This window comes from Cenococcum geophilum (genome assembly GCF_001692895.1).
Source record: "Cenococcum geophilum 1.58 unplaced genomic scaffold K441scaffold_22, whole genome shotgun sequence".
Taxonomy (NCBI): Eukaryota; Fungi; Ascomycota; class Dothideomycetes; order Gloniales; family Gloniaceae; genus Cenococcum; species Cenococcum geophilum.
Genome location: NW_027137580.1, coordinates 307,500 through 326,290, shown reverse-complemented (window position 1 = coordinate 326,290; position 18,791 = coordinate 307,500). Strand labels below are relative to the sequence as shown.

The window sequence follows — 18,791 nt, the reverse complement described above, 5'->3', positions numbered from 1 at the left end:
TGCGAGATATATATCAACAGCGAGATATATATCGACAGCGAGATATATATCGACAGCGAGGTATATATCGACAGCGAGGTATATATCAAGGACAGCGGTAGCGGGACAACCTTAATTGATATACGGACACTCCCCAATTGATACACGGACACCCTCCACCGATTGAGTTTAGTTCCTTCCTAATTAAGTTAGAATATTACGTGAATTTATATTGTTTGCATCCGCATCGCGAAAATTAAATTATCAAAATGTAACTTTTATAACTATAACACCTCAACTAAGTCCCAATTTCGACTATAGTATAACTAGCAGAGTTAAAATTAAAGTTAAAATGTACTAAAGTAGCCCTCAGCAAAGCCCTCGTAAAAGGGTAGAGCTCCTAGGCCTCTAAAAGCCTATAAATATTACCGCCAATATCAGGTAAGGCACCTCTAATATTACCCATTCGCACCCCTGTAACCCCTCCTGCCTGCTTTTAAGTTAATTAATTAGATTGCGCAGTACCCTGTGAGGCACTAGGTGAACTTATTTAGGTAATACTACCTCTACTTAATATCTACGAACTGCCTCTACGAGTACGCCCGCGCCTACGCGTAGTATTCCCGGTATTTTGTGTAAATGCTGATGGCTCGCGATAAGTTAATATATTAACGCGAATAGAGCTAGCTGGGCGGCCGCGGTGGCGCTTAATAGTTAGAGGCTATTGGATAAGAAGTAGAGGATTAATAGGTAGGGGGAGGATCTAATTAAGGACGATTAAACTATTAGCATATATTAATTTCAGTAAGCTAAATATTTAGTACTAAGGTGGCGCTCTAGTATAACCACCGGTAGATTATATATCAGTAGGGGAGGCTGTATACTGCAGTCTATACGCCGCTATAAATTAGTTAGTAATTAGGAAACTTTATAAGCTTTAGTTGGGCCGTAGGGTAATGGAGGTACTAAGGCGTTACTTTAATAGGATATTATTAAACTCCGGCTCGCAAACGTTATACGGTAGCTTATCTTAGTAGGAAGCTAGGGTTACTCTATATTAATTTAGGTTATTCTTAATTCTTAACTGTCGGAACGTTAATCACGTGACGTAGTCACGAGACTACGAGGCGAGACTAGCTAATCTGACTCGGAGCAACCCCTAACTTCAAGACAATAATTAACTACTAACTTCAACACCGCATACATACCACTACAAGTGATATTCGTGCACGTTGATAAAGAGAGTTATACCGACACTAATTAGTAAACGTATAGATTAGGAAATACGTAATAGCAAAGCTCGAAACCATATATTAGCTTAACTGCTAACGCGTTAAATTGCAGAGCTATTGCCCTATTTTAGTTAAAGGAGAAAGCTACGTTACCCTCGAAGCTTAAGACCACGTATTAGCTTGCTGACGCGTAAGATTGCCTAGAGAATTGTATCTTTACTTAGAGAGAGCTACGTTACCCCTTAAAGCTTAAGACCATACATTAACTTAACTGTTAACGCGTTAGATCGCCTAGAGGACCTTAAAGCTTAAGACCACGTATTAACTTAACTACTGACGCGTAAGATCGCCTAGAGGACTGTATCTTTGCTAAGAATCGTCTTTAGTTTTCAGTCTTTAAAAACTGTAGATTTATTAAGGGGACACGCACACACCCTTACACCCTTACCTTTACACCCCCGACCTCAACCTTGACCTTAACCTCTACCTTACCCTCGACCTCGACCCCTGACCTTGACCATAACCCTTGACCTTAACCTCACCCTTGACCTTGACCTTGACCTTACCCTTGACCTTAACCTTAAACTCAAACCTCTAGAACCTCTACTTAACTTCGAACTATAATATAAATACACCTTTCTATAGCTTCCTACGGCTGTAAAGAACACACGACAATATGGAAATTAATTAGAAGGAGAGAATTGCTAAGTATAGATACGGAATTAATATAGATAAAGCTATAAAGGACGAACTGGTAGAGTTTATAGAAATGATAATATATCTAACATAAGACCTTACAGACAACGACTTATGGTATATTTTTTGGGAGTAGTTTAAGGGGTTTATAGTAAAGAGCTTTAAGAAGATACGCATAGATATTAGATCTAAGCTACGAAGACATCTCCTTAAAAGAGGTGTTTACGTAAGCAGACGCACTAGCAGAATTATTATATCTAAGCTGTTATTTAAAGTTATATAAGAAGAAAAGCTGCATTAATGGACAGATAAGGAGATCGTAGCAACTATTAGGGAGTTAGCAGAACCACTGGCTTTAAGAGTACTATAAAATAGGCTAAACCACGCTCGTGACGGTCTATCGGGTTAGCCTATAGCTATAGTTATAATACCACCTAGGTTTACTATACCAACTACTACCCAATAGTAGTATACCCTATTATAACCTACCTCTACGCAGAATTAGCAACTATCGCCTATAGTAACTACCTCTTCTCCAGTAACTGCTCCTACCCCACTACTAGCTGCTCCGCCAATTCCACCAGCTATTCTAACTACTATACTACTAGTTACCCCAATCGCTGCACCGCCAGCTACCCCAATTGCTACCCCCGCTGCCCCTACTACCCCTCCTAGTCCTCCTACTCAGCCTACAGCTATAGCTATAACGCCGCCTAGAACGCAGATACCTACCCCTATAACACCTCAGCAGCCTAGCCTACCGCAACCTACCCTACCGCAACCTGCCTAGCAATAGTATAACTTTTAGCAGCCTACCTAGTAGCAGTACAACTCTTAACAACCTGGCTAATAGTAGTATACCTTATTTAATCTACCCTTTGCTGCCCAGTCTTTAATTATTACATAGAAGAAGGAACACCCCAGTTAGGGGGTATATACTACCTTTACGGATTACTACTACTATAATTAAGATTAAGGCCGAAACCGCAATTAAAACAACCGAGACTACAGCCATAACTGTAAAGGGGTAGGTTAAACAATAAACTGTAAGGTATTGCCTAGGTATACAGTAGGGAGTAGGCAATACCCTTATATAGGAGAAAGAGAGAGATAAACCAATAGGGGAGGAAGGAGGCTATAAGCCTAAAGAGCTTATAGGGGGTAGCCAAGGCCTAGCTAAAGGCTACCCTTAGCAGCCCTAAGAGCTCCTAGGATATAGTCAAACACTAGTATCTAATATCTGCAATATCTACAAGATCCGCAAGATCCGTAATATCCGCAAGATCCGCAATATTAACAATATCCGCAATATTCGCAATGTCCGCAATTCTCTACACTAATTCGAAATCTTTATACGACTATCTCGTCCGACGAGGAACTACGCAAGAGAAACGCTTAATAATCGATATTAATAGAGACACTAACCCTGCGGACGCTATAACAAAGGGTAAGCCTTATACGGCACTATTACGGCTTATTAACACGAATTAAGTCGAATTACGGGCCGTAGGGTAGGTTAAACGAATGGATTTGGCCTTGGTAGGTACGGACTTGTACTATATAGAGCCAGCCGCTAAGGCGCTAGTAGCAGGTAAGCTAATAGCGATTTTCTATCCCGGGGATGGAAAATCCTAATTGGCCGGTTTAACGGCATAGCAGAATATGGCAGAATTTTGGCAGAATTTAGTAGAAAATCGCTGTTGCGTATTATAGACGGAAGAGCTAGCTATTACATATACGCTACGAATAGTCTAGAAGTAGACTTAACTTTAAAGTATAGATTAGCCTTCTTTTTAGAGTTGCTTTAGTGTTAGAACGTTAATTATATAACGTAGTCACAAGACTACGAGGCGAGACTAGCTAATCTGACTTGGAGCAACCCCTGACTTTAAGACAACAATTAACTACCAACTTCAACACCGCATACGTACCACTACAAGTGATATTCGTGCACGTTGATAAAGCGAGTATACCGATATTAACATTTAAGATAACGTTAAATAGATCGCTAGTAGAAACTTAAAGGAATAGCTTTAATTTAGCGTGCGCGCTCTTAAGTTATAATATAATACTAGGAAGAGTACTTTTAGTTAGCTAATAGCCTAAATGCTCTAATATATAGTACTACTTTTTAAGTTACTAATTTTCGAAATATATAAATAGATTCGTGTAGTAGGTAGCAAACTCTCTCCTATAGAGCCACCTTTAAAGTAGTTAATAAGTTATTCCTAATTATTATAGTCCTTTATAGCTAGTCCTAGGCTATAGTGAACTTCTTTAATATATTTTAGCTATAATAATCTACCTAGCGCTTTATAAAGTTATTACAATACTCTTAATTATTTCCCTTCTCCTTATTGGATAGGTCTCCTTATATTACCTAGTTACTTTACGCATATACAAGGGCGTTCTTAGTAATATACTATAAGCAGAGGAGCTAAGGGATATTAGGAAAGTATATATATAGTACATTATTAAGCGCCTATTCCTTATCCATAATTACTACTTTAGGCTTTAAATTATAACGGTAGTAAAGGAGATAAAGCTATTAAATCATAAAGCCGTAATTAACCCTTATTTCGCCCAGTAGAAAGTAATAAGTAAGCTTAAAGTTCTACTTAGTATTACTAACCCATACTATATATAGGAAGGGCATCTTAAACTTATTTATTTTATAGGTATAATTAAGTAGTAAAACATTAGGATTCTTCTAGAAGAACTTAATTAATTACAGATAAGTAAAGAATAAGTACTTAACGCGATTACTATAGTCTTCCTTGTGCGTTAGGTAGTATCTACTTATCGGGTTTGGATCGGAAAGTCGTAACCGCATAGCCTTGGCCTTTTATAAGCTTATTAATATTATTAATTGTAAGCTCCGGAAAGTCGTATACCTTCTGGGGGGGGGGTGGGTTAAGGGCCATAGTAGTGGTGGGGATAGGTAAGGCAAATGTGAGGTAATGCTTTGGGTCTCATACAGATGCAAACAACATAAATTTACGTGATATTCTAACTTAATCAGGAAGGAACTAAACTCAACCGGTGGGGGTGTCTGTATACCAATTAGGGGTGTCCCGCTACCGCTGTCCTATATCAACCGCGAGATATATATCGACTGCGAGATATATATCAACTGCGAGATATATTCCTCGTGTCTTTGGCCAGTGATCTGTTTGGACCGGCACGAACACTCGCACTAATTGGATTCCTATTTAGGTTTGCCTTCTATATTACGATCTAAACCCCTTGATCAAGCTTTTTTTGGTATAATATTATGATAATTTGACTTTTGACAATATCGTTATGCACCTACCACCAATATCGGTATAAAAAGTAGAGAATTTGTATGGGAAAGAGCCCTATTGGACCCGTGAGGTAGATATTGTCGAACGACGCGCTAATTGTGATCGTCGTCCTAGTGTATAGATTAGGGGTGTCTCGGCTATTTCACTTGACTATATATTGAGGCTTAACAGCCTGCATCAATTCGACAGAGTTCTCCTTCTTGACGTGCCCGTTCGACACTCTTTTAGTATTAAATCCCGTTTTTCCTACTTATTCACCCTATACGTGACTCTTGATATAACAATACCATTGGTATTACGATACGTTCGGCCGAACAAACGGTATCGTATTAAAGAGATTTGACTGTACCCGTAAATAATGTGTAGACACTTGCCTTGGCTTGTGTACGTCTTGCACACTAGTTCTTATGCAAACCCATCCGTTTTAATTCCAAGATTTCGATGTAAAGATGCTGTCGCGAGCTTCATGCAAAACATTTAAGGAAGCTTATCAGAATAAGAGTTCACTGCAATTGTAAATTTTGGTGATATGGCTGACTTTGCTGGATAAAATACTAGACGGAAGGAACACGTCGTTTGCGAATATTATGAACTTCACGCGTTTGGTACAGTTGACCATCTACTGAGATGAAGAGTCCACGGTAGCTTTTGGTTGCTGCACTTGAAATACAAATTACACAATCTTAAAGAGATTGAACATGGTTTGGTAACTGGTTGCGCACTGGTTCTCTGCTGCATAAAATTGCTACTCCTCTTTGGTGGCTGAAAGTATGCGTCTATCATTTCCTGACGCTAAGTCCGCTATACCAGCCTGAAACTAGACTCTACTCTAAATAGGGAGGGGTATTACTATCAGGCCATCTTCTCATAATGCGTCATATCTGAGCCTATGACCGCAAGCCCAACTGTAAACACAATGCCCCATTGATGTCCATAAACATGTTGAAGAGCCTCCTCTTCTCTCCACACCCCTCACTGCCTGACATAGGTAACGCTCTTCCGATATTGATCCACAGTAGGCTGACTCCCTCTCACATACTCGACTCTCTTTACGCTGCTCCTAGGCGAATGGTGCTCGATCCTCGGCTGACTGTTCCTATACTCGGTGCGCGGGGCCTCACGCAACGAATGCGAGCTGCGGCGGTAGGTGTCGTATTCGCGGTATGAGTGTGACGAGCCACGAGGCAGGCGCACAACGCCTGGGGGTGGGTGTGTGGAGTAACGTGAGTGGTGCGGCGGCGGGTCCGTCACGCCGTGGTGGATGGAGGGGTCGTTGGTTGTGGTGAAAAGGCACATGAGTGCGGTGCTTGAGGCGGATGTTGGGTGGAATTAATGTATTTTGTATAGAGTATTTTGGTCAGGAATTTGGAGGTAGTAAGGGCGAAGGTAAGGGTTTGGGGTGAAATAGTAGAGCGACGCACTCCGGGAATTGCATTGGTATTTGGCTATTCATTGTTGGCAGCAGACAGGGGGATTCTTGACAAGAAGCGGGATGACGATTGCCATGCTTTGGCGGCCTTGGCGGGAATAAGGAATCGTGGAGCTACTTCATTCTAGCGATTTCTAAGGTCTTGCGCTGGTTTGTTAAATTTATTCACCTAAATTACAACTTCAGTTTATGATGTTCCAGTTATTATCTTCTGAAGGCCTTTAGATACTCAGGAGAACTGTACATAATTGTTTTTGAAGCACTTCAGATCTCGTACAAAACCTGCATGGCATCTTTAGGATTTGACGAATGAACAAGTTTACCTCTCTTTCTTGTCGCTATAATTCTGTGGTCATCCTATGGCGGAGGCCTTATTGTTATTTTGTACTGCTGTTCCCTAATCGTAACAGCTATCAGACTTCTGTCTCATCTCGTATCATTTCGAGGGGGAGGAGCTGATGCAGGGCCAATGATTCGAGGATGGGAGATAGTAAGTCAGTGACATTATGATATTCTGGCGTAATCGCAATCCCTCATATCAGAATCTGAGTTTACTCAAGAATCTCTCACCCTCAACCACTAACGCTTGCAGCTTTGTCCCACTGATCGGGCACTCCCAACCCCCCCGGCCAACTAGAACGCCACAGGAACCTAAGAAAAACTCGATAAATTGGCCAGGCAGTCACCGCAGAAGAATACATAAAAGCTCTTATAAATCCTACACCACGCCCTCTCAACCCCTCAACCAACCAACACCCCTGACTCGCCCAACTTCCCCTCGCTCGGCTGCTCGACCTGCCGCCCCTTCCACCCCTTCATAAGCCTCACCAGCCGCTTTCGGAGCCCATACTGCATCCAAATCGGCCACCCCCGCAGCTTCTGCGAGATATACCAGCCGGCGCCCGGCAACGTCAAATGCTTGCTGCGACCCGCCAGCACCGCTTTCACAATCTCCTCGGCGACCGTCTCGGGCTGCAGCGCGTAGCTGACGCGCTTGTCGGCGTCCTCGAAGCCCTCGAACAGCCGCGTGCGCGTGTAGCCCTGGCACATGACCACGGTGCGCACTTTCGGCGCGTTGTACAGCGTCGTCAGCTCCGCGCTCAGCCCCTCGTGGAACGCTAGCGCCGCGGCCTTCGACGCGCTGTAGTCGACCATCCGTGGCGCGGTGATGTAGGCGGCCGCGGAGGCGACGGTGACCACCATGCCGTGGTTGGCGCGGACCATGGACGGCAGGAACTCCTGCGCGAGGAAGTAGTGCGAGAGCGTGTTGACGTTGAAGGTGAGGCGGAGGTCTTGCTCTGTGGTTGTGAGGATGGTCTTACCGTGCGCAAGGCCGGCATTGTTGATGAGGATGGTTGGGTCGCCCAGGGTGCTGCGGACGGCCGAGGCCGTGCTCTTGATAGAGGCTGGAGATGAGAGGTCGCATCTGAAGTAGTGGACGGATGAGGGTGCTGCGGAGAGGGAGTTAGCCAGCAAGTCCGTTTTTGAGCTGTAGACATGTTGCTCATGTCTCCAGTCGTCGAGTTTAGACGTATAATATATATACACATATGCATATATATATAGCTTAGAGATATTGAATTCAAACTCACCCTCATAAGTCAATGGCTGCGCATCCGAAACCCCAACCTTGATGCCCCTCTCCGCCAACAACTTCACCACAATCGCTCCAATCCCATCGCTTCCACCAGTCACAACCACAATTTCTTTGGCCCAATCATACGTATCATTCACCCAATTATTCGCGACTGCACTGTCGAGAAAGCCGCTGATATGGCTGGCTAGGCCTAGCCACAGCAGCGCCTTCAGGTTATGGAACGCCCGCCCATGGTCGGCTGCGAGCAATTGGCCTTTTTGCGTGTATCGTGCGAGGAAGATGAGCGGGAGGGTAAGCGCGGGATTGAGGAGCGTTTTTCCGATAAGGCGGCCGATAGTATCGATCGTGATACCTGAGGAGCATGTTTAGTAAGTTCCGTTCGGGCGATTAGGAAGGTATTGAAACTGGGTTACCTTCGCGCTGAAGCTTCCAATCACTGCGAATCGGCATTTTCTCGGGTATTTAGAAGCAATCCAATTTATTCTTTATCCTCAAAAAGGTGTAGAAATAGAGGAAATCAAGACACAAAATACTTTCACAGGTCTGGGGCGGAGGTCTGGGGGGAGAGGACGTAGAAGTTAGAAGCTACGAGTAATGTCTTATGAGCTCTTGCGCTGCCTAGCATTGCTGGTCCATCATTTTGCGGGGTTATGCGGAACCGAGGCGCGCCCGTGTCTGGGTTGTGTAGTTAACCAATATCTGGTATAGACCTGAAGCCGACGGAGATGGCTACTTGTAGATGATGGCGTTTGCAAGGAACGTAAGGGGAAGACGGCGTTCAGCTAGGTGGGCTGCATAGGACGGAGATGAGATCTGCATATGAAATACCCCCAGAACCACATGGAAGGAATAATGAACTTTTTTGAAAAAACTATACAGATCTATTACATCCCAGGATGCACCGAATGCCAACCAGCCTACCCAAGTCAGCACCCAGAAAGCCTGCCGAAAGAGACACAAAGGAAATTCGTTACCACAAACTCCAGAACCTCGCAAAGAATATTAAAAAGGCCCCTATGACCAGAGAACCTATTACAAAATGCCCTGCCATCTACATAACGTTGCTACTGAGGTCCATACTCTCGGGCGCTAGACTCTGCATTGACCGAGTGCGGCTGTCTATGTCCATCGCTCCGCTCAGCACCCTCACCACCTTTTTGGTTGCCGGTTTGGCCACTAGAACCTGCGCCGGACATACCACTATCTCATCCTCACCCTCACCTAAATCGTCACCCTTCTTCACTACCAGGGGAAATAGAACAATCTTGACAACTGCACCCCGCGCCTCAAGGTCGTCGTTTGATGTGGTCTCGCCACTGCGCTCGTTCATGAGTGATGCGTTGAAAATGACCTTTGCTACGAGATCACCATTAACGTCATACTCTGGCTGTAATGGCGGCAGCATAATGTATTCTGCTCGTTGAGTCCGCATCTCGATGGATAGTTCTACAGCTAGAAACATGACGTTGCGAAGTGAATCCTGAATCTGCTTTTGGAGATGTGCCGGAGGAGGTAATAGCGAAGCTAGTGTACTGAATATTTCGTGAATAACAGCTTCGGTATCTTGAGCACGCTGTTGGAGGAATGCTTGTCGTTTAGAGAGTAGAGTAAGAGTAATTGCTCGCCACTGGGCCACTGCTTTAGTAGGGCCTGTACTGTTATTAGCAAGAATACAAAATGAATCGGATAGGTGTTCACTGACCAACTTCAGATAATGTCTTTTCAAGAGACTTTAGCTTTTGGCGCTGTTCTCTGTCCATGCCGAACAGGTATCGCGTGAAGACATATTCCCAAATCATCGTCATCACGACAGACATGAAGACATCGCGCCGCTTGACGCGGTCTGCGAGAAGCATGTCTACATCTGAACCATCAAGAATGGCATTGTCTAGGCGCGTTTCAATCTTATCTCGCATCGGGGGTTCGAGTTTTGGATCATTGGCAACATCAGAGGAGAGTCGGCAAGCCTTAGTGTCAGAGAACTTTGAGAATCTCAGAACCCATTGCTGCACGTGTTGACAAAGTTGTTGGCATGCGCTGTCGAAGTAATCTTCATCGCGGACAACGAGGAAGCTGTCACCTTGCTTTGAAGCATGCATTTGTTTCTGCAAGGTCTTAATCTGCTCCATGGCTGACTCAAGCTCGTTGTTCAGACGCTTAACCTCCGCATTTCGATCGTCTAGCGCAAGGGCAATTTCATGGCGCACAACTTCTTCCATCCCAGAAGTCAGTTGGGTGTGCTGTTCGCGCAGCTCTTCTAATGCCCTGGAAGACTCCTGCCATTTTTGATGCACTTCAGCTCCCTCAGACTGCAGCTGTTCTAATGCCCTGGAAGACTCCTGCCATTTTTGATGCATTTCAGCTCCCTCAGACTGCAGCTGTGCATATCTGGCATTGGTATCGGCAGTGAGGTTCCTATTAGCTTCTGTAAGACCCCGGTTGAGCTCGGTGAGCCTTGCGATTTCTTGCTCCAGGTTGCGCAGGGTGTCACGCATCTGGGCAATCTCGATATCCTTTTCGCGAATCTGGCGGTCACGTGCCTCAACAGCTTCGGTGATAACTTGGGTGTCGACCTGTCGCTGGTAATGAGCAGCTTCCATTTCCTGTTCTGCTTTGGCTTTGGCATCTTGAAGAGCGCGATTGTCCGATGCGAGTTGCTCGACTTGGGATTGTAAGTCCATGATTTGCGTGCTTTGACGTTTGCGCACGCTGGGTGGTCGCGTTGGCGATAGCGGCGAACCTTGCGCATCGCCCCAGCCCTCCTGCAAGTTATGTTGGTCAGCTATCAAAATTCATCAAATAATCATCTCGAAATAGTTATGGTACTTACATAGACATCCGCCATGTCTAAGGCGCGGGCTTTGCCCTTGTCCTTGAAGGGGTCGTATGTTGACGGTCCGGGGACGGCTGATTGTTGTGATGAAATTTTAGCGTCGCGCGCTTTGCCTTCGCTAAGCCTACTAGCAGACCGCAAGTCACCTGATAGGCTGCGATCAATTCGCCGCAGTGGCGGCGTGGCAGATCGATTGCTCGCAGCACTGAGAGGCCGAAGGTGGTCGGGCGTTTTGTATCTTGCCACACTGACTCCTGATCGGTCATGCTCGCTGAGACTGCTCGGGGATAGCTGTTCACTTCCTCGCCGCTTGGTAGGATCAACATTTATGTTTGGAGTATGCTGATCATGCGGTAGTCGCCGCGATGGAGTGAGGGTCAGAGCTCGATCAATGCCAACCGTCTCATGCTCTTCATCCACGGGAGGCCAGGAGAGCCGGGAAAGGGCATCGTCGGTTGTAAAAGGAATCTGGGTTACGCCAGGCTGACCATCCTTAGTTGAGGGTGTTGCACCAGCACTTCGAGGCGGTGGAGACTGCAGACGCTCGTGAAATGACTTGGGAGTTCCAGATCGTCGTGCTGATTTGACACCCCGCTCTGGCGCTCCAACATCTGTGATTGCACGGCTTTTCTTGCTCAGAGGAGATTCGTCCGGACTGCTCTCTTTGATAGTGTCGAGATGAGCACTTGGCGATCTAACGTTTCTTGACGGTGTGGAATAGGCCGGCTCTCGTTCAGTTGGACCACCAAAGATTGAGCGGCTTGTCTTTCCCTCCGCCTCAACTTCTCGGCTTTCTGTTGGGCCAAAGATCGACTGGACAGGTGCTGTAGGTAGGTCTCGAGGTTTGGTAGCAGGTGAATGAGACTCCTTCTCTGCACGCTTTCTGATATTCCTTTGTACTTGAGGGGAGGCGCTTGGGGACATATGACGCTGCTGTGATGCTTGAATGAGCCCTGTATATGGGGATTCAGCAGAGTTCTCGGGTAGTAGCTCTCGAGTCGACGGTGAAGAATTGAATAGGTACGATGTACGTTCTTTCGAGGTAGCATCAAGTGGAGAAGACGGTACTATACCTCCTGTGAACCCTAGGTCTGGCAATGATGGGCTCCTTGACCTTTCTATTTCTTCACGCGAGACCTCGGCTTTTGGAATTACAGGCGCTGTAATGGGTTCAAGATCGCTATCGGAAAGCCGTTCGGACGGTCGTTTTCTGGCAACGGAAAGTTCCCAGTCTGGATCAATTTCAACAGAGACTCGTAGGGGATCCGCAGAACTCGTCGAGGTACTGGGGATCTCTGGTGTTGCTTCGTGTTCACGGGCGTCTCGTGGGGGATCGCCGCGATTTTTGACTGCGTCTTCAAGCGCATGCTGCGACTCTTCGGGTATTTCTCGTTCCAGCGCAGACTTCTCAAATGTTTCCGCTGGGCCTTGACGCACCATAGGGCTAAATTGGCTGTCATGGTAGCCACTATCGCGCATAACATCGTGCAAAGGTGGAGATGTCGAGAGAAGAGGGGAGTCCGAGACGAGTACAGCGCTATCTCGCATTGGAGGTAATGACCACGCAGGTTCTAAATTCGCAGCTAGACCTTCATTGTTGAAGTTCTGCGCCGAGGTTTTCTCCTCTTCTTGCTCGATTGGCTGTTGAACAGTAAGATGGAGCTTATTAGTGGTGGTTTCAGGCACGATGGTTCTTGAGATAACTACCGGTTCTTGAGTCGTGACAATCTCGTCGCTGATTCTTTCTAAACCTTCCCTGTTATTTGATTTAATTTCTGGAAGATGGATTCGTTTCTCTTGTGGTTGCTCATTAAATATTGAGATTGGTGAAGCTCGACGTTTGACTCTTTCTAGACTAGGGGAAACACTTGCGTGCTTGTCACGGGAGTTCTTCGCGGATTTCGGAGACTCCACACGCTGTTCGGATAGCTCTGGTGGCGATATATGGTGTTTTTCTATAGGGGTAGCTTCGGGGTGGGGTTTTATTTCAAATTGGCCCCGAAACACCTCTGTTGTATGCGACCCACCTGGAAGATCCGGTGTGACGTCTTCTAAAGCTGGCATGTCCGACTTTTCGATAGACTCGGTAGGATCTGACGCTGGCATTGCTGGCTGACTTGCTTTCCGACCCTTCTTGCCTTTATTTCCCTTTTTCTTGGTAATAAAGTCATCCCAGTTGTCCTCATCTGCAGCTAACCCAGCTTTCTCGATCCCCGGTTCTTGCGTTTCGGCTGTGGTGTTCAAGCTAGGCTCCTTGACCTGTTCCTTTTCGGTTGGTAGGACTGCTGTAGGCTCTGCGACTTCTTCCTTCGCAGGTTTCTCCTTGGGTTCAACCTGTGGTTCTGGCGCACTTCTCTCTCCTACTATCACACTCTGCTCCACCACATTATCCTTCTTTGGTTTCTTGCCCTTCTTGCCCTTCTTTTTTGATGGTAATGCCCATTCATCTTGTTCATGTTCCTGGCCTTCGGCAATATCCCCCTGAGGCTCCTCAATCTCGCGTCCCAGAACCCCTAGCGCAGCTGCTCCGGCAGTAATAGGTAACATAGTTTCCATCACTGATTTTTCTTCGACTTCAGCCTCACGCTCGGGTTCCTCCAACGTTTCCACAGTGTCCCGCGTTCCCTGCTTCTTCCCTTTCTTGCCCTTTTTCTTTCCTCCGAATGCAAAGTCGTATTTCTCTTCTTGTGGAGCTGCAAGGTCAACGTCTCCCTCTTTTCCGCTCTCAGCAGGAGGCTGCTCCTCAACAGGTAAGCTCGGTGTATCCCGTATCGGTTCCGAAATAGGTGGCTCTGCTTCGGAAGCAACCATTTGACTAGGGGCGTTCGCTGTAGGAACCTCTTCGAAAGTTGAAACTGATGGCTCTGCTGAACCCTTTTTGGCCCCCTTCTTCCCCTTCTTGCCTCTCTTCCTGCCAAAGGCTGCCCGGTCCTCTTCTTCTTTGGTCGCTTCCTCAGCTATGATGTCTGTGTTCTCATCATCTTGAACGTCTCTTAAAGCTTGCTGGTCTTGTGACTCTTCCGTCAAAAAAACTGCAGGGATAGCCGTAATGGTACTTGGTTCAGCGAGTTTTTCCTTTGATCCTGTCTCGTTTTGCTTAGAAGCTCGTTTCTTGCCCTTCTTTTTTGGTTGATTTGCCCATTCATCCTCTTCGGGTGCAGGTGTTCCCTTGATAATTTCAGCCTCTTTTGCGACATCGCGGTCTGGTTCTATTTCGGGGCCCATGGTCTCTTCAGCGGTGTCTCGTGAGATCGGTCCTTGACCTTCGACTGGATAATCGGAGATAGGTTCCGTAAGTGGAATATCCTGAGAAGTCTCGTGCTCGCGAGATTCCTCAGCTATTTTACGTTCTGCCTCAGAAGGTAAAGCGGTAAATTGAGTTTCAAAGCTACTACCTATATCTGTGAAGATACCACCTAGTCCTCGCTCAGAACCCGGCATTTCGGTAACGGATGGCTCTAGGCTAGGGGTCTCATAAGTGGGCGCCTCAAAGGCTGGAGTCTCGAAGGCTGAAGTCTCAAAGCTAGGTGTTTCTTGTGCAGACTCAAAAGCAGAGGTTTCCAAGGCCGGAGTTTGAATTGGAGACTCTGTTCGTGGGGCTTCAAGTGCCGGCGACCCAACATCCCGAGCCTCACTCTCTTCTTGGGCAATGGAAGCTCGCTTCTTGCCCTTAGCACCTTTCTTTCCCTTCTTCTTTGATGTGAACGACCAATAATCTTCTTGTTCAGCTGATTGTTCTGCGGAAGTACCAGGCGGGGCTATTTCAGAGGGTTTAGAAGGTTCAGGCTCAGTATGCTGAAGTTGTGGCTCTGTTGGTGCTTCAGAAACAACTTGTCGATCACTTTCCAACGGAGTGGCTGTTCCAGATTCTTGAGGGGTATCGGATGTTGATGCTTGTCCTTTCTTCCCCTTCTTGACTTTCTTAGGTCTTTTCTGCATTGCAAAGAGCTCTCCAGGTTCGGCTTCTAGAGAAGTGCTAGGAGATGATTGTCGCTGAGAAAATTTCGGATCATTTAGAACAAGATTTGGGTCAAATCCAGAGCCTTGAAGCCCAGCAACCAGCGCCTCAGCGAACACAGTGTCTTCCATTGGCGGCTTTGTATCGGCGCCAGAAGCTAGTTCTCGCTGTGTATCAGTCATAATTTCGGCTTCTGTAGCTTGGCCGATCGAAGAAGCGCGACTTTGCTTGGTTTTCTTCCCCTTTCTTGTTTTAATGAAGACTTCTTCTGGGTCAGCTTCACCAACGACCGAGGCTGTCGCCGATCTTTGGTGGAACGAGGGATCATTAAGGACGAGGTTGGCGTCAAAGCCAGATTCTTCGAGTCCTGCCGCTACTGCTGCAGCGAATTCGACGTCACTTGCTGGCGATGCAGCGCGTTGCTCAATTGCTGCTTTCGGTCCCACAATATGTGTAACGCCTTGATCTTTATCTTGTGGGGCGATAGCATCGGACTTTGCCCCTGAATCGAGAGGTAAGTCTGCGAGCTGCTCTGTTGATTGCTCTAAGAAATTGCTTGAAGCCGCGGTATTGTGCTCTTGAGTCCCACGTGTTTTTTCAAGGAATCGGTCAAACGCTGGGTCTGCGGTACTCATAACAAGCCCCTTATGCATCTCGACTCCTGTAGAACTAGATTCGATGGCTGGTTTGCCTGTGTCTAGATCGAGACCTATATCTTCAGCTAAGGGGGCCGCGGAAGGCTCTATGATGGGATGCACTAGGAGATTGGATGAAATCAGGTCATCAGGTTGGTCCGAAGTCAGCGGTTCCTCAAGGATAGCATTCTTAGTGTCGGTGCTGTCATGAGATTCAATGTCTTCTTTCCTCTGCTCCAGCGTCGGAAGAGTTGCAAGTTCGTGCTCAATATCGATCGCTTCTGGAGTAGCCTGATCCAAAGATGGTGCCAAGTGCTCTGCTTGTCGTAGTGTTGAAACGAATTCACGCGCGCCATCGTCCAAACTGATTGACGTTCGAGGAATTGCAGGATCGCGATGCTCGATATTATCCTGAGAAAGTTCAGAGGCATGAACTTCTTGATCTAAGCTACGCTCAGGCCTAGTTTCCGTCTCTTGGATTCCTTGAGGAGCGGTTTCAAGGTTTTCGTCTTGCGCGGGCTCTGGCACTGGGATTGGCTCACTTTGCTTCGAGGTAGGTTCAGCGGCTGTGAGCGTCGGTTCTAAAGACTCCGTCGGAAGTTCTTGTGCAGTCTCTGGTTCTGAAGTCGACGCGACTGCGCCTTTCTTTTGTTTACGTTTCTCTTTTTTGCTTTTCTTGCGAGAAAGCGGGGATGACTCCTCAGCTTCAGGTGCTTCGCGCTCGCTAATGGCTTCAGTTTGTTCGGGCAGTGTAACGGGGTGAGGCTCTGCTTCTTCCTGAGTAACGATCTCGTCGAGTGGTGTTGCGACAATGGCTTTGATGGTGGTAGGTTCGGACTCCTTAGGCAAAGCTGAAGACTCGGCTAGCTCAGACAAGTCGATTGGAGTCGCCGTCGCTTTCCTTGATTTGCGCTTCTCCTTCTTACTCTTCTTGACGCCGAACGCTGCCTCGGGCTGTATGCCCATTTGTTCTTCAGGAGCTTCTGCAAGATCCTTCTCGTCTAAAGTTCGCTCAGGAATGGATACATCTGCTTCGGGGACTGAGATCTCCTCTGCTGGCACAACGACGTGTGCGACGCCGATTGGTTCTTCTACGTGACCAGCGTTCTGTGGCTCAAATGTTTCCGGTACGCCACATTCCTGTTCCTCTGCCTCCGCAGGAGATGACTCAACAGGCACCGACTCTGTAGGTTCTGGCCAGTCGTATGCACTGGATTTAGCTTTCTTAGCCTTTTTCTTATCCCTCTTGTTCTTTTTAGAGAATTCCTCAATTGCGGCGGGCTCCTCCAATGGAATTACACTCTCTGCCAGAGCTTCGGCGAATGGAGCGGGTGTCTCTTCGGGCAATGGCTCTTTAGGCAAATGCTCTTCGGGTAAGGGCTCTTCAGGTGGGTTGTCCGGTGGAGATATTTCCTGTTGCTTTTCTAACGTTGTGAAGGAATCGTGCTTTTCAGAGACCAATGAGGTTTCAGATTGAGCAGTGATCGGCTCCTCAAGCAACGGAGGTGGCGTCTCTTTTGGAATCTCCTCAGCACTGCTGATGGCGGTCAGTTCCTGGACTTTTGAAGATTGAGACGTTCCTTCTGCTACCAAGACAGGCACCTCTAATAGAGTCCAATCAATTGATGTCTCTGCAGGTGTTGCGAAATCATCTTTCTTAGTTTCAGGGGTGTCTAGAACCATATTCTCTTGCCGCTCGAAAGGTACTTCACGTTCAAGGGCAGGTCCGGGTGGAGAAGGTTTCCGTTGCTCCTCACTTTCAACCACAGGGATGTCGGATTTTAATTCCGCTGGAGGTACGCTCAAGGCCGACGGTTGTTCGAGTGCCGGTGTAGCAAAGACTTCATCCTGATCACTTAAAGTAGTTTCAAGAGTCGTGTGCTCAGTAGGAGGGCCCGTGGATTCGGTTTTCGGAAGAATTTCTTTTACCCTCTCAGGAGAATGATTAGAAGATTCGGTAGGCACGTTAGTCCCGATTCTTTCAATTGACGAAACGTCTCTAGATTCGCCGGTATGGACGGGAGGTGTGGGGAGTTCCTCTGAGAGCGTTGGCTCAGTGGGATTAGGTGCGCTAGTGGGAGCCTCGTCGAGGTCTTGTTGTATTGATAAAGCCGGCTCAGCCTCAGGTCGAAAGGAGTCCGCCGACTTTGCCTTCTTTTTACCTTTCTTGTCCTTTTTGGCTTTCTTGATGTTGAATTCTTCCTCAACCGCTGGTTCAGGCGCAAGCTCTATCTGTGGCTCCGGTTCTTCAATGGCTGCTGGAGATGTGGATAATTGCACATCCTGTTTTACTTTCTTCACTTTCTTGCCTTTCTTTTTGGACGCAGAAGGCCAAAGCTGGTCATCTTCAGCTTCTTCCTTGGCGGTGGCAGGCTCGAATTCTAGTTGCTCGGTCGGAACATCTTTCGGAATATTTGGAGACGGCGTGGCAAAGTCGATAAATTTCACTTCGGAAGGTTCGCCCCTTGCTAGATCACGGTCTTGTTCTGGTACTGACCCTGCCACTGACTCTGGCGCTGGGGCTAGTTCTGGCGCTGGCTCTGGCGCCGGTTCTTCTGTCACTGGTGGAGTGCTCGACACGGATGCTCGCTTTGACTTCTTGCCTTTCCTCCCGTTCCTTTTCCTGGTCTGGGTAAAGAATTCCTCAGCATCTTCCGCATCCTTGGGTTCCTCCGCAGGTGTAGACGGTTCCCCTTGTGGCGGCTCTGGACCTAGAGGAGCTGTGCCTTCCTTCGGAGCTTCAAACGTTGGTGATGAGCCCTGAGAAGCTTTATCTTGCACTACTTGCTCCCGTGATGATTCCCCTTGCACCGGTTCTTCTGAAAGTGACTCCTGTACTGGTTCTTCGAGCGATGGTGTCTTAAGTAGCGCTGCCTCACGCAAAGGATCCACGTGTTGTTGCAATTCTTCTCGTGAAGGTTCTTCCTGTGGAGTTTGTTCCTGCAGAGCCTGTTCCTGGAAGGGCACTTTATGCGACGGTTGATCTTGCAAAAGCTGCTCGCTGAACTGCTCCCTTGGCACTGATTCTTCAGCCACTGGTTCTTTATGTGTTGGTCCGTCTTGCAGTGGTTCTTCCGGTATCAGTTCTCCGCGTAATAGTTCCTTTCGTACTAGGTCTTCAGGCAGC

At 47.1% G+C, this 18,791-nt stretch overlaps 3 protein-coding genes across 3 annotated transcripts; all 3 read right to left on the bottom strand.

Moving 5' to 3' along the window:
- Positions 1-5,779: 5,779 nt before the first annotated feature.
- K441DRAFT_660090 (uncharacterized protein) lies at positions 5,780-6,669 on the bottom strand. The gene has a single exon (XM_067648643.1). The coding sequence runs from the start codon at positions 6,506-6,508 to the stop codon at positions 6,185-6,187; it is 324 nt and encodes a 107-aa protein (XP_067503776.1). The 5' UTR covers positions 6,509-6,669; the 3' UTR covers positions 5,780-6,184.
- A 713-nt stretch (positions 6,670-7,382) lies between these two features.
- On the bottom strand, positions 7,383-8,688 carry K441DRAFT_561558 (NAD(P)-binding protein; the record flags this gene model as incomplete). Its single annotated transcript, XM_067643537.1, has 3 exons — positions 7,383-8,092; positions 8,234-8,590; positions 8,652-8,688. The coding sequence occupies 3 exons, from the start codon at positions 8,686-8,688 to the stop codon at positions 7,383-7,385; spliced, it is 1,104 nt and encodes a 367-aa protein (XP_067503775.1).
- A 601-nt stretch (positions 8,689-9,289) lies between these two features.
- Positions 9,290-10,838, bottom strand: K441DRAFT_561149 (uncharacterized protein; the record flags this gene model as incomplete). Its single annotated transcript, XM_067643524.1, has 2 exons — positions 9,290-9,888; positions 9,941-10,838. The coding sequence occupies 2 exons, from the start codon at positions 10,836-10,838 to the stop codon at positions 9,290-9,292; spliced, it is 1,497 nt and encodes a 498-aa protein (XP_067503774.1).
- Between the last annotated feature and the right edge of the window lie 7,953 nt (positions 10,839-18,791).

What these genes read in the sequence shown, in the direction of transcription:
- K441DRAFT_660090 (XM_067648643.1), bottom strand. Translation starts at nt 6,508, where the DNA reads ATGTGCCTTTTCACCACAACCAACGACCCCTCCATCCACCACGGCGTG.